Source organism: Sus scrofa, chromosome 14 (assembly GCF_000003025.6).
Source record: "Sus scrofa isolate TJ Tabasco breed Duroc chromosome 14, Sscrofa11.1, whole genome shotgun sequence".
Taxonomy (NCBI): domain Eukaryota; kingdom Metazoa; phylum Chordata; class Mammalia; order Artiodactyla; family Suidae; genus Sus; species Sus scrofa.
The window spans coordinates 11,162,986-11,185,540 of NC_010456.5; the positions used below are offsets into that span (position 1 = coordinate 11,162,986).

Below are 22,555 nucleotides of genomic sequence, written 5' to 3' on the forward strand. Positions count from 1 at the left end.
CATCCAGGACCATTGCCTACTCCCAGCAGAACCCCAGAACACTCTGACCTAGAAACTCAGAATGAATGTGTAACCCAACAGCAGTTAAGTAGTAACCGAGAATAAGTAAAGCTTAGAGAAAGAACACTCAACTTGTTTCAAAAGGCATTTTGTCTCCTAGTCAATTTATAAATGCTGGCAATGAGTTAATGTTTCTGTTGCTGGTCTTTACTTTCTGCTGTCCTTACATGAGTATCAGCAGCCTATACGTGCCCATAGGCCCTGCCGTTAGCACCCAGGATGGCCGACCTGGGCTGGGGAGATCCAGCCATGTGCTAGAGGGAGCTCCTGGCAGATGCAGCCTTATTCAGTGGTGGCATTTGGGGCAGTCCCATCCCTGACAGCAGCCGAGATGGGACTTCAGCTGGACGATTGTGAAGCTCAAGACTGATGAGGGGTGGTGACTGCTTCTCCCGACATGCCAGTGATGCTCAACTACTCCAAACGTTAGGAACACAGATCACAGCACACTTGAGTGAATGGGCACATATGTCAAAAGTAACACAATAAATAATCCTCAGTGCATGAGAGAAGGGCAGTCAGTGATATAGAGTGAGCTGGGTTTCTAGAGTCGGGGGTGGCCTAGGTGTGCTATCTGAGCTTCCTTCTTCCTAATAAAACATTTTCCCACTCACCACCTCCTTAAGCATTCTAATATTGCTATCGTTTTTCATGTAATTTAATCCCTCAGTGTTCTTTTCCTAATTTGTCTACACTTCCATTTAGCCAACCCCATTTTTTTTCACCAAGCCTTGTTTAAATACCCCAGTCCTCAGAATTCTTTCATCCACCCCTAGTCTCAAATTCATTCATTCAACAGTTTATTTCATCATAAATCAGGAATGATACTAGGAGACCCCTGTCACCTGGGGCCAGGAATCAGAGCTCAACCCCTCTGCCTGGACTACTCACCTCATACTCCTTTTCAGCCTAGTTAAGTCTCCTTTATTCTGGCAGCTTTAGAAAATGTCCCGAGCCAGGGTTGCCTGCTTCCCTCTGTGTTCACAGGAAACGTAAGAGCACACCTGTAAAGTGTTGATAACAAGCAGTGTGGCCCTGGACTCTTCCTGCCGAGCCAGCTCAAGGTCTCTCTGTCTCAAAGCCTTCCCTCCCTCACGCCCAGCCCACCTGCCCCGCCCCACATAGACTGGCTGTACTTCTGCATCTTTCTGTTGGGTAGCAAGTGGTTCACGTGCGCTAACCTGAAATCTAGAAAATCCTTGAAATCGAGGTCAATGCTGCCTTCACCTGGCACACGATGAGAGCATGTGTCTGAATAAATGGATAATCCCAAAAGATCGACAGTCCTCTCCTGTGGAGGTCACGTGCCATTTATTCCATTATAATTACATAACTGCAGGCAACAAACCAATCCGTCAGTTTCCTGGAAGTACATTCTGCAGCCCACTCAACTCAGGTGGACCTGCGGATGGCCACACTGCCTTCCATCCACGCAGAGCAGATATGCTCTGAGCTTCCCAGGGCATATGGAGGGCAGCAGGGAACACTAGCTCAGGAAACTTCCTGAAGCTACTGTGACTGACTGGAAATTTTGGATCTTGACTGTAAGCACCTTCGGGTGGACGGAGGAGGAGAAGGATCTTCCGTCCAGGGCAGAACTCTGGATGGTGTCCCCCTACCCTATAACTGGCTGTCATCCTTGCTCACCTGTTGTCTGGTTTCCAGAGTGAAACTCTGTCCTTAACCCTCTAGAACTCACCTCTAGCACCTGTGGTCCCACTCTGTCAGCGACCCAGTAGTGAGAAGTTGGGTTAGGGGAGAGCCTCTCTTTCTAGCTTCCCAGGTTCTCTCCTGGGATCAAGTTCCCAGGGATTCTCAGCCTAAGTAAGAGGGGCATTTCACGCTGGATAAGTCTTTGCTGTAGGGGCCATCTTGTGCATTGTTGGACATTTAGCTGCATCCCCTTGTCTCACACTAGATGTGGACAGGACCCCTCCCCTCCCAACCAGCTGTGACATCACAAAGCTCTCCAGACATTGCCAAATGTCCCCAGGCTACAGAGAGGGGTGCAAAATTGCCTCTGGTAGAAAACCACTGAATCAGACCACAGGAAGGTCATGCTCTTGGACCACAACAAAATCACATATATAGAATTGTGCTTTAATGTTATATCATTGGCATCAGTAGCATAAGACTACTCCCAGATATGTATAAGGACACCTGAGTTAAAGTAACAGTGAGTTACTCCTGCTAATGTACGATCGAGAGTAGGACAATGTCTGCAACAGTGGAAGAAATTACTAGACACAGGGATCCAAAGATGGAAGGGTAGATAACACGAATGGGAACATGAGCTATTTGGTCTCTACTTAAGCAATCATTATAAATACTTCCATAAAGATCTCCATCAAGACATACATTTTAAGGGAAAATGGGACTTTAAGAACATGTATTAAAAAATTAATAGAGGTCATTGCTGGTGGTAGGATTACAGATTATTGTTATTTTCTTCTTTGTTCCATAAATTCTAAGTTTTCATGTGTACTGCACTGAATAATTATTTACATACACACATACAATATTTCAGAGAGAGCAAATAAGGGGAAAGGAAATTACAGAGGAAACCAGAGCCTAACGGAGGAGGTAGGCGTTCCTTAGCAGAAGACTTCAGTGTTGGCTGCCTTGGGTCATTTACTTTTAGAAGCCACTGATAGAACCACTGTCTTCCTCCTCTGCCCAACAGCTGGGTAGTCCCAGAGCTGGGCCTCCCAGAGAAAAGCTGGAGTCTTCTCTAGAAAGGAAATTTGTAGAGCTTTCTTTTCTTCGTGGTTTTCTCAATAGTGAATTGTTCAACTCCCCTAACTTTTTCCCTCTCAGTGGTTCCCATATCTGGCAGGGGAGGGAGCTTCTAGACCAATGCATGGTGACCTGGCCCTGATGGCCTTGCTCCCCAGGCATCAGCCTCTCCATGGCTTCTCTCTCTCCAGGCGGTTCTTCAAAGACATGCCCCACAACGCACTTGACAAAAAGTCCAACTTCGAGCTCCTAGAGTAAGTCCCGGGACTGACCCCGGCTTCCTCTCCCCTGCTTTCCCTGCTCATCCCTTGTGCCCTTCATCCCCAGACCAGAGCCAGGTGGGACCCATCTCCCTGTCTTCTCCCCTTTCCCTGATTGGCCAGAAGTCCTGGGTTGGGGACAAGGGGGAATGAAATGCTGCTTGTTCCACCTTCTTTCAGGAAGGAAGTGGGGCTGGACCTGTTTTTCCCAAAACAGATGCAGGAGAACTTAAAGGTGAGAAAACCAGTGGGTAAGGCACCCACACAGACTCTCTTCATGGTGTCCCCCACCCGCCTGGGGAATAGAGCTAGAGACAGGGCTGGAGACACCTGGGCAGCCAGGGTGTCCTTGCTGCCTTGGGCCATCTGGACATAGGACCACTCCTTGCATCCAGCAGGCCCTTTTTGTGACTGGGAATCAGAACACCTGGCTCTAGTTCCACCAGTTAGCTCTGTGGTCTGAGCTTTGGGGATGCCACCTCCCCTGCCTCCCTGCCTAGGCCATGGTGAGCTTCCTTGAGACAGCAGGTGTGGGCTTTGGGTAAGACCAGACCACTGCCCTTGTGGCAGAGGCCTGGGGGCTGTCCTACAGCAACAGGCAGGCTTGCAGTGAGATTGCAAGGAAAGGAATCAGCCCCGAGCCCCGCTCACCCCTGACGGTTTCCCGCAGCCGAAGCAGTTCCGGAAGATGATCCAGCAGACGTTCCAGCAGTACGCCTCCCTCCGGGAGGAGGAGTGCGTCATGAAGTTCTTCAACACCCTCGCGGGTTTTGCCAACATCGACCAGGAGACCTATCGCTGTGAACTCATTGTAATGCTGCTCTCTCTCTATTCTCTCCCTGACCTGAGCTCCTGTCCACTCTCAGGAAAGGGGGCCACGGGGCCAACTTGGGGCGGGGGGTGAGGTCAAAAAGAGGCTTTGCTTGCTTGTAGGTTCTGTAGCACCAGGGCCTCCCTGATGTGTCCCCAGATCCAACTAACATTAAGCTACTTGCCTGGAGAAGGGAACTGAGCTCCTGGCTCCAACTCTGGGAGGCGGGGCGGGGCCGGCAGGGTGTTGGGAGGGGGTATAATCTGTGTGGTGGAAGGGGTAGGATGGAAGGAGCTGGAAGGTCCAGGAAACAATGGCCTGTGTCTAGCGTCGTAGTGAAGTGTTTTCAAATTTCTGAAATGTGATCGGGCAGAGCTGGGACAACAGCCCATTTCTCCTTTGATTCCAGCAAGGATGGAACATTACCGTGGACCTGGTCATCGGCCCTAAAGGCATCCGCCAGCTGACAAGTCAAGATGCAAAGGTAGAGACTGGAGGCAGGCCCCAGCCACCTACCAGCCCCAGGCAGAGAGGTCCTCCCCTTTCTGCTGCCCCATCGCTGATAGCAGAGGCCCTTGGTGTCAGCAGCTGCAGAGAGTGCTGGGGATAACACATGGGGCAGGTTGTTCTTTATATGCATCCCCGAGAGGAGGCGGGCAGCAATGTTTGGGGAGTGGGTGGAAGGACACTACTTTGCTCTTCTGATTCAGATGAGAGAGTTGCTCTTCCAATGGCAACTCCAGTGGTACCCATGCCGCTGGGAGTCAGAGACCTGGGTCCAATCCTGGCTCTACCACCAACTTGGCCTATGACCTTGGGCAAACTCCGGCTCTCTCCAGATTCATTTTTTTTCTTCTGCAAGGGGCTTGAGCTAGATGATCCTTCTAACCTTAATCATCTTTGATTCTTTCTCCATCCCCTGAGAGACTCCCAGTGCCCACTTCTCCCTTGTGCCACACCCCCATGCCCCACTGACCCATCTGCACAGCCTGCTCTCACGAATGGGATGGTCTGAAGGGCCCCCCTCCTTTCCCACAGCCCACCTGCCTGGCCGAGTTCAAGCAGATCAAGTCCATCAGGTGCCTCCCGCTGGAGGAAGGCCAGGCGGTACTGCAGCTGGGCATTGAAGGTGCCCCCCAGGTGAGCATCCCTGGGCACCTGGACTCTGTGAAACAATGGGAGCAGCCACAGGTTGGGAGTTTCCTGCTCAGGCCAGCCTGGTGGGGCTTCCCTGACTGCTGGAATCTTGTTAAGAAAACTGCACCTTAGTTCTTAGACCAAGTAGCAGGATGATGATAAATTAAGGGAACTATTTCAGGAAGCAAAGTTATTTTTTTAAATATCAAGAAAGAAGTTGGAGGAGGTTTGGAGAGTAGGGGTGGGTAAAGTGACCAGAAATCAAAATAGAGCGCAGAGGTCTAACTTCGAACAAGTGAACAATGACTCAGAAGCAAGACCTCAGGGACTAGGGGCTTTTTGTGGCTGGAGGAATCAGAGAATAGACTGCAAACAGGTTGTCCATCTCCCCTTTCATCCATCTGTCTCCTGCCCCACTCCTTCCCTCACCTCTTTTCTCAGTTCTTGCCCTCATACTGAGCAGCTACTAGGTAGAAGGCGCACTCAGAGACCAGTATAAGTCGGAGCTGGAATGGCCTTCCTAGAGTGTAGGGTGGTCCATTGGGAGGGTAACGAGAGTGCCCCCTGGTGGCGATGGGGAATGCAAACCCAACCCCAGGAGAAAGGCAGACGGATCCAGGCCCTATAGTTTCTTCTTCTCCAGTCCTGTGCAGTAGACTCTAGCCAAGGCTCTGGAGTCTCACCTTTGGCTGGTCTCTTCCCTGCAGTCCTTGTCCATCAAAACCTCCTCTCTGGCAGAGGCCGAGAACATGGCTGACCTCGTAGACGGTTACTGCCGGCTGCAGGGGGAGCACAAAGGCTCTCTCATCATTCGTCCCAAGAAAGGTGCGTTTCCACTTGAAGGTAAATTGGCCCGAGGAGCAGATGGCGGCACAGCCCAGCCAGGCCCCCAGAGGCAGACAGAGCAGGAGAGGCCAAACCATTAACTGATACGAATGAAGAGGCTTTGGAAGTGTGGGAAGGGGCTCACTCAGCCCTTCTGGATGCTCCCTGTGGTGCCATCCTGGGTCCTCAGCTACAAGCCCTGGGCCCGCTGGCCCAAGCGCAACATGGGGACCAGCTTCTGGAAGAAAGATGTTCGTAGCCGTGGGAAGATCAAAGCTATGGCTAGAGCATGGCTAGTTCCGCCTGTATGTGTGATGGATGGAATCGGAAAGCAGGGTTCGGGCTGCAAAGTGACAGTGGCAGAGGAAGCCCAGGAGTTTCTTCTATTAAGAGGATTCCAATTCAGGCCAGCTTCCACTCCGACTTTGAGAAGCCACAGAAGGGCGGGAGGGGTCTGCCTGTGTTGGGTCACAGCCAGGACCGTGTGTCCCCGGCTCCAGCTCCCCCTCTCCTTCCTCTCTCTCCAGATGGTGAGAAGCGGAACAGCCTGCCCCAGATCCCCACACTGTGAGTAAACCGGAAGGCGGAAGGCAGGGGAGCTGGCCCTGCACCCATCCTGTGTCTTCCCAGCGCAGGCAGAGCAAACAGACAGCCTCCCCACCAACCCCGACCCCATGGTTTCTGGGCCCCAGGAGAAAATACTGGAACCCCACCATTTCACATGTGGTGATTTTTCACCAGTAAAATTCTCCCAGTAAATCCATATAGGAACACTCTGGCATCATCTCGAGGGGTTTGCTGCTCTCCTTTCCCCTCTGCCTGCCGCCCCCCCCTGCCCCCAGCCACCTGGGCCTTTCTCCCAGGTAATTGCCATCAGGACAGGCTGCTTCTCTAGGCAGGAGGGGGCACAGCACAGCTGCCCCTCAAGCCAAGGCTGCCCTGGGGGAGCACTGCCAGGCTCTGTGCTCATGTGGCTCCTGCCCTCCCATCTCCTACAGAAACACGGAGCCCCGGCGGTCCCACCTCTCAGAAAGCTGCAGCATAGGTAAGCTACCCATCTGCCATCCTCCACTTCTGCTTGCCCTTGTGACATCATCAAGGATTGCCTCAAAGTTACAGAAAAATGATCTTTCCCTATGACTCCTCAGTGATGGCTTTAACACCATTAATCCTAGTAGCTAACATGTATCGGGTTACAGCTACAGGGCACTGTGCTCATCCTGGTCAGCTCAGGTTCCATAACCAAAGACCACAGCCTGGGGGCTTAAAAGACAGGCACTGATTTTTCGCAGCTCTGGAGACTTGAGGTCCAAGATCAAGGTGCTAGCGTGAGTGGGTCCTGGTGAGGGCTCTCTTCCTGCCTTGCAGACGGCTGCCTTCTCACGGCCTCCTCTGCATCCTCACATGGTGGAGACATGTATAGTTCTGGTCGCTCTTCCTCTTCTTCCAAGGACACTACTCCCATCATGGGGGCTCCACTCTCACGACCTCATCTAAACCTAATCACCTCCCAAAGGCTCCACCTCCAAATACCGTCACACTGGGTGTCAAGGCTTCAACATAAGCATTTGGGGATGGAGGAAGGAGACTCAAACATTCAGTTCATGACAGTGTTAAATATGCAATAGGTATTATTTTATTTGATCTTTATATTCCCCAGAAACATTCATTTCACAGAGAGATAGACAAATCAACTTGCCCTAAATAATAAATGGGTAGCAGTGAGCCGGGACCCAGGCCCAGGTTCATGAGTTCAGTGGCCACTCTGAAGCCCAGAACACGAGCCCGGTTCTTGCCTGCCTCCTCCCCACGCCCAGAAATGTCAGCTCGGTCCCACTGGGCTGCACGGGGAAGCCCCACACCTGGTTCCTGGTGGTGCCCCTTGGAGCATCTTGCCCATGGGTGGCCTCCTTCTGTCGTTCCAGAGTCAGACATCTATGCAGAGATTCCTGATGAGACCCTGCGAAGACCAGGAGGTAGATCCCTAACCCCCCTACCTCGGCCACAGCCAGGGCCCTGGGGAGTGACATTTGGGAACCCATGTGACACCACAGAGGGACTTTGGTTCCTTCCTCATCCTATCCTATGTGGGCCTCAGACAGGGACAACGCTGAGTGAGGCACTATCGTTTGTTTATCTGTTTGTTTGCCACACCTACAGCATGAAGAGGTTCCCAGGCCAGGGATCGAACCCATGCCACAGCAGTGACCTAAGTCACAGCAATGACAACAGTGGGTCTTTAACCCACTGAGCCACCAGGGAACTCCGAGGCACCTTTGATTTGAAGGAGGAGATCATTGTGTGGTGGTGGTGATGGTGGTTTTTCCCACACCAGCGGCATATGGGATTTCCCAGGATAGGGACTGAACCTGCACCTCCACAGCAGCCCCAGCCACTGTAGCTGGATCCTTAACCCGCTGTGCCACAGTGGGAATTCCAGGAGATTGTTGGGGTTTTTGTTTGTTTGTTTGTTTGTTTGTTTTTGTTTTTTGCCATTTCTTGGGCCGCTCTCACAGCATATGGAGGTTCCCAGGCTAGGGGTCAAATCAGAGCCATAGCTGCCAGCCTACGCCAGAGCCACAGCAACGCGGGATCCGAGCCGTGTCGGCAACCTACACCACAGCTCACAGCAACGCCAGATCCTTAACCCACTGAGCAGGGCCAGGGATTGAACCTGCAACCTCATGGTTCCTAGTCAGAGTCATTAACCACTGAGCCACGACGGGAACTCCAGGAGACTGCTGTTTTCATCCCCACACCATTGACCTTTTGTGCACTGGTGTGTGGGGCTGGGACTGGGGGTGGATCCTAAGAGCAAGGACAGGGGACCCAGCCTTCAGAGGGAACAACTCTTCACCCGTCTGAGATAGTGGAAACTTCCAGACTCCCTTTCCCAACCCAGTTCCTGGATCTCTGTTTTGGGAAATCTGGTAACACCTAGGCGGGAGGGGAGCAGAGCCTGGTATTAGAGCCTGCAGGTGCTTAGCTTCTCAGGGGTGTAGGAACTTGGGTTCCCAGGGGCATCAGCCGGGGTCTGCATTCAGGGACCGTCAGCTTTCTCCACCTGTGCAGGCCCCCAGTATGGCATCGCCCGGGAAGACGTGGTCCTGAATCGCATTCTTGGTGAAGGCTTCTTTGGTGAGGTCTACGAAGGTGTCTACACCAACCACGTGAGTTCCAGACCCCTCCCTGACACTCCTCCTCCTCTGCTTTCCCGAGGAACAAGAGAGCAGCCTGAATATTCTAGGGTGGGAGGCAGCCGCCATGGTGTGTAGATCTTCACCACCCTGGCCTCTGCAGTGTTTACGAAGTACCCAGCGAGTGATGAAAACAGGAGTCATTTCCAAGAAAGGCAGCAGTAGCAGGGATGCAGGAGAGGCGCTACCTGCAGGGGGATCTGAGGCGGCGGATGGGGTCGAACAAAGCTCACCTTTGTGACTGTGTTTCTACCAGGCATGGGGAAAAGCCAGCTCTGAAGGAAGACGGCAGCAAAAATGTCAAATCCAATGATAAAGAGAATGGGCCCTGGATGCCACGTCTCTGACAATGGCCTTGCACGTGCCCCACCCAGGCCCGCTAACTTTGGGCAGATCACAGGCCCGCTCAGCCTCAGTGGACAGTCAGGGTCTCTCGGGATCTGGTCTCGAAAATTCTTCCAAGTCCCAGAGTAGCTTGATCAGGAAGAAGTGGGTGGGAGGGGAGGAGAAGAGACGGGGGAAGAGCAGGCTCTGCAGCACCTGTCTGGCTGCGGGGAGACCATGAGGGTGCCGTCCAGGGAACGCCTTCTCTGGAGCTCAGGGCAGGACTGAGGGGCCCTGGACACGCTGTCATTGTAGAAAGGAGAGCAAATCAATGTGGCCGTGAAGACCTGCAAGAAAGACTGCACTGTGGACAACAAGGAGAAGTTCATGAGCGAGGCAGGTAGGCTTCCCCAAGCAGCCCCCCAGCCCGGAGGCTGAAAGAGGCCCCAAGACACTGCAGGCCCTGAGAGAGAGGAGGCCCTGGGGTGCAGGCTGGGGAGGGGGTGTTCGGCACGGCACCCACAGCGGGAGGAGGGTTGAGTCCTGTGTCTCCCAGTTGGGCCAGTGAAGCCCCAGACCTTAGAGGCGCATCCCTCTCGCCCCCACTCCCAGTGATCATGAAGAACCTGGACCACCCGCATATCGTGAAGCTGATCGGCATCATTGAAGACGAGCCCACCTGGATCATCATGGAGCTGTACCCCTACGGGGAGGTGAGCGGAGCACCCCCCCGAGGACGGCTGGGCTACAGTTGAGCAGGGTTTTGGGGAGTGGGGGATGCCATCAGAACTGGGATCGGGGAACGGGGGGCTAAACTCCCAGCTGAAACAGCCCAGAGGCTGTTTGGAGAGGAAGTTAGTTGCTGGACTGTCTCTACCAGCCTGGGTGCTCCCTGCTCCTCGACCCCCCAGCTCCAGGCCCAGGCCGTGCTGGGTCCTCATGGCATTGTCCCCTTCCCGCAGCTGGGCCACTACCTGGAGCGCAACAAGAACTCCCTGAAGGTGCTCACTCTCATCCTGTACTCACTGCAGATCTGCAAGGCCATGGCCTACCTGGAGAGCATCAACTGTGTCCACAGGTGGGGCTGGGGAGGCCCCCGAGAGGTCGGGGTCAAGCAGGGCTTTGCGGCTGCACAGACCAGGGTTAAAGGCTCAGGTCCCGATACCCAAGTGACAATGTGAGCAGCTCCTCTGGGCCCGTCTCCTCCTCTGCCCCTCCCGGAATTGCTGCAAAGGGGAAGTCGAAGCCCAGGTGTCTGCCTGTAACTCAGTGCTTTCTAGCCCGACTCCCTCTGGGCCCAGGAAACCACTCCCTTGCTCACTCCCCATGTGCTCTCCTCCAGTAAGCCCATGGGCTAGCACCCAGCCCGGCAGGAGAGACTGGGTTCAGGCTGCCCAGGGACCATCCTGGGTGCTGGGCCCTTCCAGCCTGCACGCTGGCACTGCCCTGGTCCCCAGCACCTCCAGGCTGCCAAGTCCAGTCCCTCTGCTGGCTACGCATTTGGCTCCTTCTCCATCCAGCTCTATTCCTGTTCCCTGAAAGGAGGTCCCTGCACCAGGGGACATAGGGCCCTGGAGGAGATAGAGGGGCTGCTCTCAGAGCACTGGGGTGAGCCGCTGAGTTCTTTAGTCCGACACCGTCAACATCGGATACATGGCCTTGAGGGCGACACGACACAAAGCCCTGTTGGGAGAAATTAACGTGCACCCACTCAGGCAACAAATAGTACAAGCCTCTTACCTTGGGGCTCCAAGCACTGTAATTGTCTCTGGGATAAAGTCAGAACCAAAACAAATACAAATCCCTTTCCTTGTACAGTGCATCTTCTATCTAGCACCTCGAGGGTCAAGAGTCGTGGGGCAGAGGTGGTGGGAGAGTAGATTTGCACCCTTTGTGTGAGGTGGTCGTACACTGAAGTCAGCTTTTCAATAATAAAGACAAATGGTAGGTGTGGACCCTGCCTGGGAGAAGCCAATGATGGGCCAGTCTGGGGTGGGAAGTAAATGGGGTCAGGGAGGGCTCCCTGGGGGCGAAAGCTCAGCTCTGGGCTGACTCCCCACCAGCTGGCTGCTGGTCGTGGTCCTCCAGCTCTCTGCCCTCACTCCTGTGCCCCGGGGTTCCCAGGGTGTCCGGGTCACCGCTCAGGTGTGCGAAGCCTGTGCATAGCCCTGGCTCTCCCGGTGCTCCCTGGAGGCGAGCTGTGACGGCTGCTGCTTCTGCTCAGCCGAGCAAAGTGTATGGAATCAGGAAAGGTGAACTGGGACCAGGAACGTGTTGGGCTCCTTCCCTGAAGAGTCAGCCAGGTGATGGTATCCCGGTCAGAGAGGACAGTGCCGGCCACCGGGCCGTGTCTTGAGCAGGCCCCGGGAACCCGAAACAGGCTTCAAGATAGAGACGCATGCGAAGGCCTGACAGGAGATGAGGCTCGTCAGGGAGATGGAGGGAGGCCAGGCGCCGTGTGTGTGGTGGGGATTCAGCCGAGGCTCCTGCCTGAGCTGGGCTCCAGCACTGAGACTCGGTGGGTCAGGAAGTGCCAACTGACAGAAGCTGCCCATTCTGCTCCAGAGCCCGCGGCCCTGAGGCACCCTTCTCCTCTGCCTCTCTCTCTGTTCATCTGTCTGTCTGTCTCCATGAAGCATTTTGAACCCCGCCCTCATCTTTGCCTCCTTCTTCCAGGGACATCGCTGTCCGGAACATCCTGGTGGCCTCCCCCGAGTGTGTGAAGCTGGGTGACTTTGGTCTTTCTCGGTACATTGAGGACGAGGAGTATTACAAAGGTGAGGTGGGGTGCTTTACGGCTTTGTCCCTGCAGGGGTCCCTGAGGCCAGTATCCCCAAAGAAAGCTACAGTTGGGCAAGCCCGAGCTAACCGTCTCTGGAGAACAGGTGTGTTTCTGGATAAATCTGGATCTCTCTTCTCTAAACTATTCCTCTAAACCCTTTGTTCACCCAAAGCCTCTGTGACGCGTCTCCCCATCAAATGGATGTCCCCTGAGTCCATTAACTTCCGCCGCTTCACCACGGCCAGTGACGTCTGGATGTTTGGTGAGTGGCCTTTCCAGAAGGCATGGAAAAAGGTTCAAGTCTCACCTCTGTGACCAAGATAAGAGGGTACACAGGGACTTGGGTCTGAACCCCCACCCCGGGTTGCAAAGGTTCTGTTTTTCTGCAGCCACGGAGAAGTCCCAAAAATAAAGAGCCAGTGCTGGGTGAGGGTGACACGGGCTACGGGCCAGCCTGGGCAGTGCCGGTCAGCCTTCCTGGAAAAGACTCTTGAGATGAGCGTGTACCCCACAACCCAGCCCCGGGACTAAGAGGGGGCAGCCTGGAGGGGTCCTCAGAGGCAAAGCTGAGGTGGACCAACCTCATGGCAAGACCCCAGGGATGCTGCAGCAGGAGCGAGGGAGCACAGGGTGATCCCCACAGGCATTCAGGGCTGACTCCTGGGGAGGGTGGGCTGCCTATCCAGGCGCAGGTGCCCCCCACGGGGCCCTGACACTCGCCTCCCGCCCTCAGCCGTGTGCATGTGGGAGATCCTGAGTTTCAGCAAGCAGCCCTTCTTCTGGCTGGAGAACAAAGATGTCATCGGGGTGCTTGAGAAGGGGGACCGGCTGCCCAAGCCCGACCTCTGCCCACCTATTCTCTACACCCTCATGACCCGATGCTGGGACTACGACCCCAGTGAGCGGCCCCGCTTCACCGAGCTCGTGTGCAACCTCAGGTGAGCGCAGAGGTGGGTTGCGGGCCCAGAGAGCAAGTCTCCTCTTCAGCAGCGCTTAGAGTTTTACAACATCTTTTGCGAAACAAGATGCAGTCGGCGTCCTGGTCCCCAGCTAGGACGAGGGGATCCAGGCTCAGAGCTGGTGACTCACCCAAGGCTGTGCCCAGGGTGGGGGCTGAGACTTGCATGGACCAACTCAGAGCCATGCATCCAAGTGGAGCGAAGCAAGCGAACCCCCCCAGCAGAGGCTGCGGTACAGAGGCTCGGCGCTGGGTCAGAGACGAGGCTGAACCCAGGTTCACAGTTGGACTTGAACTCAGAGACACCTTGAGCCAGGGTCAGCCTCACCATCTCTGCAGCTCTCAATCCCAGATTCAGGGAGTGGCTCCTAGTAAGCATCCAGAAAGTATATTTGGGGTCTGAACCCACAGACTGAATCAGACTTTCACTGAAATTCCTGTGCTCTTTGCTGAGGTTCAGGGTGCACTTTTTGGGTGCCTGGCCTGGGCATGGGGCCGGTAGCACCTCTGTGCCTCTCCTCTGCCTTTGATCATTCCTCCCACTTAGCAGGGAAAGGAGTGACTTGGGCTGTGAAGACACTGATCCAGGGGTTGCCCCTCCCTTCTGACTGGAGTGCCGGCGGCCTGCGGGGCTGACCCTCAAGAGCCACTGCTCCATGGGTACTAGGCAGTCCTTGGTGAAAGGCGCTACTGGAGTACCTTTTAGAGGGTCCTCTTGTTTCCTTGGTGGCCCAGGTCTGCCCCCAGCTACCCCTTGGGTAGTTTGACTTCTTTCGGCATCCTTTAGGGCAGGGGTCAGCACATATTTTCTATAAAACGCCAGATAGTAAATATTGGGGCCTTTTGGGCTACACAGTCTCTGTTGAAATGACTCAACTCTGCATAGCACAGAGTCACCAAAGACCTTACAGAAATGAATGAGTGTAGCTGAGATGCTATTTGTGGACACTGGAATTTGAGTTTCGTATAACTTTTCACAAAATATTTTTCTTTTAATTTTTTTCAATTGTTAAAACATGAAGGGAATTCCCATCATGGCTCAGTGGTTAATGAATCCGACTAGAAACCATGAGGTTGCAGGTTCGATCCCTGGCCTTGCTCAGTGGGTTAAGGATCCGGCGTTGCCATGAGCTGTGGTGTAGGTCGCAGATGCGGCTTGCATCTGGCATTATGTGGCTGTGGCATAGGCTGGCAGCTGCAGCTCTGATGAGACCCCTAGCCTGGGAACCTCCATAGGCCGAGGATGAGGCCCAAAAAAAGACCAAAAAAAAAAAAAGAGAAAGAAAGAAAGAAAAAGAAAAAGAAAAGAAAAGAAAACCCGTACTTGGTTTGGGGCCACACAAAAATAGGGAGGGGGCCATATTTGGCCTGCGGGCCTGGTTTGCCGGCTCCTACTTGAGGAACTCTAGCGCTTAATTATCGTTCAATACTGCAACTTGAAACACTGCAGTCAACATGTTGACATTTTTTTTAAGAGAAAAAAAATAGCCCCCAGACACTGCCTGATGGGGAGGCTCCTCAGGGGCAAGGCTGGGAACCCCAGGCCCACATGGTGGAAGTGACTGGGAGTTCCCAGTGTGGCATAGTGGGTTGAGAATCAACTGCAGCAGCTCTGGTCATTGCAGAGGGTCTAAGGTCCTGGCACAGTGGATTAAAGGATGCAGCATTGCCGCAGCTACAGCTCAGATTCAGTCCCTGGCCCAGGAACTTACATATTCCATAGATGCAATCCTAAGACAAAAGAAAAAAAAAAAAAAAGAAAGAAAGAAAAGAGGAAAAGAAAAGAAGGCCTCCTATTCCTGAGTCTGTTCCTTCATTGACACTCCTGATTAATCCTAGACTCATCTGTTGGTCCCTTCTAAGGGAGATTTGAGAAGCCAGAGGGTTCCAGGAGGAGTGTCTGAAAGACATAACTCGAGAGGGCAAAAGCTCCTGGCTGATGGGGTCTTAGTTCATTCTGGAGGCTTGAGATGCCCGGTGATCTGTGACAGGGTACCTATCCCTGGGCTAAGAGACAGGACCCCCATCTTGTCAGATGGCCTCAGTGACCCCAGAATACCTTCCTCAGGCCAGAGCCTGACAGTACTCCAGTAGAGCTAAGAAAGGGTTTAATGGGTCCTTCCCAATATTTTGAGGGTAAGAGGAATACTAAAATTTTGAATTTTGAAAATTCTTCCATGTTGCAATACACTTATAGAACCCATTGATTGACAAAATGTAGTAAGCTGTATAATAATTTTTATTGCACATAATATGACACATATACATGTGAAACCACAATACCAAACATATTTCATAATACTGTTAAAAATGATTAGAGAAGACTAATATTAAGTGATACAAACTTTATTTAACACTTCATAAAGCAGTAGTCTGCATTCCCAAGGGTCTAAAACGTCCCAGTGGGGCAGAAGGTAGGACATTTTTATAGGATAAAGAATAAGGAAGAGGAGTTTCTGTCGTGGCGCAGCAGAAACGAATCTGACTAGGAACCATGAGGTTTCGGGTTTGATCCCTGGCCTCCCTCAGTGGGTTAATAAGGATCCAGTGTTGCCGTGAGCTGTGGTGTAGGTTGCAGACGAGGCTCAGATTTGGCATTGCTGTGGCTGTGGTATAGGCCAGCCGCTACAGCTCCAATTAGACCCCTAGCCTGGGAACCTCCATATGCCATGGGTGTGAACCTAAAAGGACAAAAGACCAAAAAAAAAAAAAAAAAAAAAAGAATAAGGAACAAGGAAGAGGAAAATCGAGGATGAATAAGGAACAGGAAATAAGTACACAGCCCAGCGCTAGCTTGGCATTTGGATTGGCTGACTGAATGGTACTTTGTTTCTGGTCAAGCAGAGCATTTAGAAGGACACAAAAGTTGTCTGCCTTTTGGTTTGTTGATATGACCCCCTGGGCAGGAGCGGCTCCATCTTGGACCTAGAAATTTATTTCAATGGCGCATAATACTTGTCTACAGATAATGCCTGGCACACATGTGGACGTGTGGATTCACAGACCCCTTGCAATTATCTGAGTTCTCCAAGGTCTGTGGTTCCTAGGTGCGGAACCACTGGGTTGGGTAAAAAAAAAGCCAGAAGCATGCACACAGCTAACGTGGGAGGGACTCTAGAGCCCTTTCTCATTAGCCTGGGTGGGAAGTTTGATGAGAAGAAGGAAGTGGAGAACATTGACTGGTCATGAAGTTGTCTGGGACATGAGAAATCTACACGGGAGATGAGGGCAGGAGACACGCATCCACTGCCCAGCTGGGCTTGGACTGGTTCTCCCAGAAACTTTTCCCACTGTGGGTCCATTCCTGTGATCCTCCAGCCTCAGTGGGGGCGGCCACAGTGGCCATATTTCAGCCTATCTCCAGGAAGTCTCCCCAGTACACGCAGCAGGGGACATGGAAGTGGGACCAGGGCTTCCATGGAGTGCAGGCGGAGCCCCCAGGAGTGTTTCTGATCTTGTTTCTCTCTCCTTTTCTGACCGGATTCCTTGGCAGTGACATTTATCAGATGGAGAAGGACATCGCTATAGAGCAGGAGAGGAACGCTCGTTACCGACCTCCCAAAATCTTGGAGCCCACAGCCTTCCAGGAACCCCCACCCAAGGTGAGCCAAGCCCAGGCTTCCACGGCCCCATGAATCACAGCAGAGCTGGTCCCCTGTGTGGCCCATCCCAGGTCTGACTGTGTGACTCCTCTCACAGGAAGGATGTGCCCCCACTGTCCTCTCAGCCCTTGAACCCAACTGCCCATCAGCACTGAACTTGGCCCCCATCACATCCACAGGTGGAATCTGAGACAGCTAGATAGCAGACACCTTGCAGGGTGGCTGGAGCAGGGATCATCCTGGAAATGTTTCCTCAAGAAGCTGCAGCACTTTTCTTTTGGGTGTTTTTAGGGATAAATTAGATCCCCTTAAGGGTACCTGCTTGGGACTGTCCTTGGGCCCCTGAGGTCCAGCCTTCACTGCCCAGCTCTTAGGCGGGCAGGTTGAGAGGGACTATGTCTGCGTAGTCAGCTCGGGCTGCCATACAAAATGCTGCAGGCTGGGTGGCTTAACCATCAGACAGTGTAGTGAGAAGTTCAAGATCGAGCAGATGGCAAATTTGGTGTCTGGTGAGGACTCTCTTCCTGGCTTGCAGATGACCTTCTCACATGTCCACACACAGTGGGAACAGTGAGCTCTGGTGTCGTTTATTATTATTATTATTATTAGAACACTAATCCCATCATAATGGCCCTACCCTTGTTACCTCATCTGACCCTAATGACCTCCCAAAGGCCCCACCTCCAAATACCATCACAAGGGTGGGGGGAGGGCAGTGAGGACTTCAGCACAAGCATTGGGAGTGGGGGGCACAAACATGCCATCCATAACCAAGCCCTGTGGGTCCGGGGCCTTTTGTCACTGTCCCCCTTACCTGCACCTTCCTCAGGCCCAACTCAGCTCTCCTCTCCCCCTTGAAGCTGCTGCGAATGCCTCAGCCTCCATGACCTAGTCTGGATGTCTGTGGCCCTTGCCTGCTGATTTGGCAGGTACTCCCCCATCCAGGGAGGCCACACACACAGAGGTGGGTAACCCCTCTGATGAGGGGTGGCCCCCAGGAGGTATCTTCCTACCACTCGGCAGTAACGGGTGCAGTGAGTGGATGCAAGTGAATTTAACCATAACTTTGTCCCTCACCTTCTTCATCCTGAGCAAGCCTGACCTGTCTCCCACCTGATGCTCTGCATCTTGAGCTCTGTTCCTCAAGGGCGGAGACGAGGACTGAGTCATCTCTGTGTTCTCTCTGCAGCCCAGCCGGCCCAAGTACAGACCCCCTCCACAAACCAACCTCCTGGCACCCAAGCTGCAGTTCCAGGTAAACGTGGAACCAGAGGGCTGGGAAAGTTCGGGGCCATTCCTCACCTCAGTCCTTCCTGAAATTCCGGTCTCATGCCATTGAGGAGCAACAGTCACCTGATGGGCAATGGGGACAGCCTGCACGGGCTCTTCTTTGGTGCCCGGGAAAGAATTCAACCTCAGAGCACCCAGGGATCAAAAGAATCAAATCACAATTCTACCAGGCTGTCCTCAGCTAAGACATGCCCTCTGCCCAGTCCATCTGTCCACAGTATTTGCTGCTGCGTGTGTCTGCCTCTTCATTTCCAAAGCCTCCCTGATCACCTGCCCTGAGCAGAGCCCTCTGAAAGGGAATCCCAGGCAGGTGGGGACAGTTGATGTTCCCCAGCGGATGGAGTTGCTCCCTGGGGCTCCCTGCAGAGGCCCTGGCCAGACCCTGGGTGGCCAGTGAAGGGAGAGCAGGGCTCTCCCTGAGTGTCCCTCCCACTTCCATCATTACCAGCCTTCCCAGCTGCAGGCCCCTGTCACAGAACATCTCTGTCCTGTGTCTCTGTTGCTTCTCGGTCATAAGGAGCCTGGGCCCTTCTCTTGTCTTCTCTCACACCCCTCAGCAACAGAGTCACTGCTCAATAACGGAAACAACGGTTCTGTTTAGTGCTTCTTTCCTTGGTGTCCCGTGATCATATATTTCTCAAGAAATGCTCCAGAGGCACATCAAGGGCTGACCAGGAACTAACAGATAAACCTCTTGGTGGAAAAACAAACAAAAACAAAAAACCTTGATGTAGAAGTTGATGTAGGAGTTCCCGTCGTGGCGCAGTGGTTAACGAATCCGACTAGGAACCATGAGGTTGCGGGTTCGGTCCCTGCCCTTGCCCAGTGGGTTAACGATCCGGCGTTGCCGTGAGCTGTGGTGTAGGTTGCAGACGCGGCTCGGATCCCGCGTTGCTGTGGCTCTGGTGTAGGCCGGTGGCTACGGCTCCGATTCAACCCCTATCCTGGGAACCTCCATATGCCGCGGAAGCGGCCCAAGAAATAGCAACAACAACAACAACAACAAAAAAAAAAGAAGTTGATGTAGAAGATTAGGAGCAATGTCCCTAAAAAAGGAGCCTTTTTTGATGTTTAAAATAGTGCTTTTTTTTTTTTTTTTTTTTTTTTGGCATTCCCATTGTGGCGCAGTGGGTTAAGAAACCAACTAGTATCCAAGAGGACACAGGTTCGATCCCTGACCTTGCTCAGTGACCCCTAGCCTGGGAACTTCCATACACCATGGAAAGTGGAGGAAAAAGGAGGAAAGGAGTTCCTGTCTTGGCACAGAGGAAACGAATCCGATTAGGAACCATGAGGTTGCTGGTTCGATCCCTGGCCTCTCTCAGTGGGTTAAGGATTCGGCATTGCCATGAGCTGTGGTGTAGGTCGCAGACGCAGCTCGGATCTGGCTTTGCTATGGTTGTGGTATAGGCCAGCAGCTGTAGCTCCAGTTGGACCCCTAGCCTGGGAACCTCCATATGTTGCGGGTGCAGCCCTAAAAAGACAAAAGACAAAAAAAAAAATTTAAAAATTTTTAAAAAGAAAAAAATAGTACTTTAAAAAAATGTGTGTATATACACACATACATGCATACCTGTGGGTTAATCAAATCTGTCAGTTTGTAACATGAGTGTGAATTATAACTCTTTTCTGAAGGAGGAGACATGTACTCAGTAGGCAAGGAACACATATGTGGACCCATCGTATTCACAGCAGCATGAATACGATGTTGGATTCGAGAGAGGCCACAGGGTCTGCACTGACTTCTAGCCAAGAGCCGTGTACGTCGCTCCGCCATGTCTCCCCAGCAGGGCCAGTGAACTGCCCACGCCTTGTTCATCATTAGCTCCTGGAGAGCAAGTCCCGTTTCCGCCGTGGTGCTTGTGTATTGTTTCTTTGTGCTCGAGTTTGTAGCAGCTAATTGTCCACCTTCTCGCCTTGTCCCGTGCCTGGTGCTTCTTCGCCTCTCCTGAATAGGTCCCTGAGGGTCTGTGTGCCAGCTCACCTACGCTCACCAGCCCTATGGAGTATCCATCTCCCGTAAACTCGCTGCACACCCCACCTCTCCACCGGCACAATGTCTTCAAGCGCCACAGCATGCGGGTAAGAGGGCTCTGCATGCTGGGTCCCAGCCAGGACCAAGGTGGCTGCTGGAGGGAGGGGCCTGGGATACCGGGAACCCCAGGTCCTCAGGCTCAGAAGGTGCCTTCCATACCTCCACCAACCAGTCAGGTCAGCAGGGGCTCTGCGACCCCCTCTCCTTTGCAGGCACGTCAAGGTTTGGGGGCCGAGCCTGGCTCTGCTCTTGAGCACACCAGCTGGACCCAGACCTACCCCATCCCTGCTCTGGTGCTGTGACAAATGATGTAAAATCTGCCCCCTTTCCTCAGCCCCTGGTGGTAGAGAAAGCTCACGGGCGGAGGGCAGTCAAGCCTGATGGTGCCAGAAAATAAGAGATCCTGGAGGTTCTACCCCGCTCTGCCCTTTCTGCCTGATTATTGTGATTGCTCAGTCTCTCCTCAAAGGAAAGGCTTCCTGTGGCCACCACTTCTGCTGCTTTGTAAAAGTTGCTGCTGTATAAGAAGGAGCTTGGAGGGTGTTCCCACTGTAGCTCAGTGGGTTAAGAACCTGATGAGTGTCCCTGAGGATGTGGGTTCAATCCCTGGCCTCACTCAGCGGGTTGGGGATCTGGCGTCGCCGTGAGCTGTGGTGTAGGTCACAGACACGGCCCGGATCCGGTGTTGCTGTGGCTGTGGCATAGGCTGGCAGCTGCAGCTCAGATTCAACCCCTCGCTAGTGTGTGGGGCTAACCTCCCCCCCAGCCAGTCACTTCTTTGTTGTCACCTGCCAGTGAGGCTCTGAGTATTTCATGGAGTAGCTTCTAACTGTCAAGTAGCTTCTAACTGTCAAGTCTCGCATAAAAAGAAAAAGCACTTGTGCTTGTCCACTTGTTACTCGTCACGACCCATCTTCTCCCTCAAGGCAAATAGCCCCTGTGGTCAGTTGCTGTGAACACTTAATAGAGTTTACTAAACTGAGTCTTGATATGTGACATAACAGACTAAAACTCATTATTTTAGCACTAACACTGTAACCATATTTCAGGCTCAGTATAAAGGACTCTAAAAATTGCCAGGCGGGGAGGGAGGGGGACTACATTTGTATTGTAATAGATTTACAAAGTGTAGAAAAGCATCTTGATATATCCTGTGCCATTATTCTTAATTTAGTAAAATTTTGAAATAAGTAAGGGAATTTAGAATTCTGGGCAGTGAGACCTTAGCAGATTATGTCTTCCCCTGACCGAGCTCATTTTTATCTTTTACATTAATTGAACTAGTTTATATCTTACCCTATACTTAACATTAACAAAACTGCCTTTTTAAATATGCACTGTCATTTAGGCAGTGTTCAGTTCCTCCAGCCTCCTGCCCTTGACTCTTTATACATAATTAATTGAGGTTTAGTGAGTTTGGCATTAAAATGTGTCCTTTCAGAAAGAAGGTATTTTTCATGTTTGAGGGGTGGCACCGCCTTTGTCTAATTCTTGCTTTACCATAACGACTTTGTTCAGTTCCATAAAGACAGACTGTGCAGCAGGGAAAAAAAAACTTTTATGTCAGGGGTTGAGAAGTACTTGCCATAAGGAAAGTCTGCCTAAAAGAACATAATGTGCATTTCTTAAAATAAGCAAAAAAAAAAAGTTAAAAATATAAACTCCATTTTATGGTATACATCAGAAACATTGAGAAAGCCTCTTCCAGACAGAATGCTGAAAAGGTACAATAAGCTCCCTGCAAAGCATTTGAAAGCACTTAACAAATATCAGAGATGGTTTTCTCACAAAAACAATTTTTCTACTGACTAGCTCTATTGCCTGACCCATCTGAGAAGCTGCAGGATTCTATACCAGCATCAGAACAGCAGAAATCTCCCTCTCGAGGCTTAAAATAACAGAATTCAATAAACAGCACCTCTTTTAGGGACATTGCTGGGTGCTGTCCTACGTGCTGAAGAGAAAACTGCCTTCAGTGAGCTTACCATCATCCTGAAGGAACAGGGCAAGTGCACAGCTACCTGTAATGCAAACTGCAGAGCTGTAAATGGCACATATACATACTGCAAAAGTGCAGTGGCAGTTTAAAGAGAAAAACTACTCTTTCCAGCTTGTTTTTTGCAGCTGGGCCTCAAAGGATGGGGAAGATTTGGACAGGCAGACACTGGGATGCAGGAGGTGAAAGAGGCAGAGGCATCAGTAGAAGCAAAGATTGAGTGATGGGAAACCACAGGAGCTGTTTGTCCAGAACGAGGAAGGGTACCTGTGGAGATAGCAATAAGACTGGCAGGGAGTTCTTGTTGTGGCTCAGTGGTAACAAATCCAACAAGTATCCATGAGGATGCAGGTTTGATCTTTGGCCTTGCTAGGTGGGTTAAGGATCTGGCGTTGCTTTGAGCTGTGGTGTAGGTCACAGACGTGGCTCGGATCTGGCATTGCTGTGGCTGTGGTGTAGGCCGTTGGCTACAGCTCCGATTGGACCCCTAGCCTGGGAACCTCCATATGCCACTAGTGCATCCCTAAAAAGGACAAAAGACA

General features: G+C 52.3%; 1 protein-coding gene across 27 annotated transcripts in view; it reads left to right on the forward strand.

Annotated features, from left to right (window-relative positions):
- The window catches only part of PTK2B (protein tyrosine kinase 2 beta), a 130,535-nt gene that overhangs the window by 99,324 nt on the left and 8,656 nt on the right, over window positions 1-22,555 (forward strand). For 11 of the 27 annotated variants that reach the window (XM_021073170.1, XM_013990280.2, XM_021073167.1 and 8 more), the window contains 19 exons: window positions 2,988-3,050; window positions 3,237-3,291; window positions 3,727-3,867; window positions 4,277-4,351; window positions 4,906-5,007; window positions 5,712-5,829; window positions 6,357-6,396; window positions 6,828-6,874; window positions 7,755-7,805; window positions 8,884-8,999; window positions 9,666-9,750; window positions 9,963-10,063; window positions 10,313-10,428; window positions 12,027-12,127; window positions 12,305-12,394; window positions 12,866-13,070; window positions 16,584-16,692; window positions 17,882-17,947; window positions 19,939-20,064. In XM_021073170.1, coding sequence (XP_020928829.1) covers window positions 2,988-3,050; window positions 3,237-3,291; window positions 3,727-3,867; window positions 4,277-4,351; window positions 4,906-5,007; window positions 5,712-5,829; window positions 6,357-6,396; window positions 6,828-6,874; window positions 7,755-7,805; window positions 8,884-8,999; window positions 9,666-9,750; window positions 9,963-10,063; window positions 10,313-10,428; window positions 12,027-12,127; window positions 12,305-12,394; window positions 12,866-13,070; window positions 16,584-16,692; window positions 17,882-17,947; window positions 19,939-20,064 — 1,807 coding nt within the window. The remainder of the gene's footprint in view (window positions 1-2,987; window positions 3,051-3,236; window positions 3,292-3,726; window positions 3,868-4,276; window positions 4,352-4,905; window positions 5,008-5,711; window positions 5,830-6,356; window positions 6,397-6,827; window positions 6,875-7,754; window positions 7,806-8,883; window positions 9,000-9,665; window positions 9,751-9,962; window positions 10,064-10,312; window positions 10,429-12,026; window positions 12,128-12,304; window positions 12,395-12,865; window positions 13,071-16,583; window positions 16,693-17,881; window positions 17,948-19,938; window positions 20,065-22,555) is intronic. The other 16 variants (XM_001925998.6, XM_005657259.3, XM_021073175.1 and 13 more) reach the window with 3 other exon arrangements.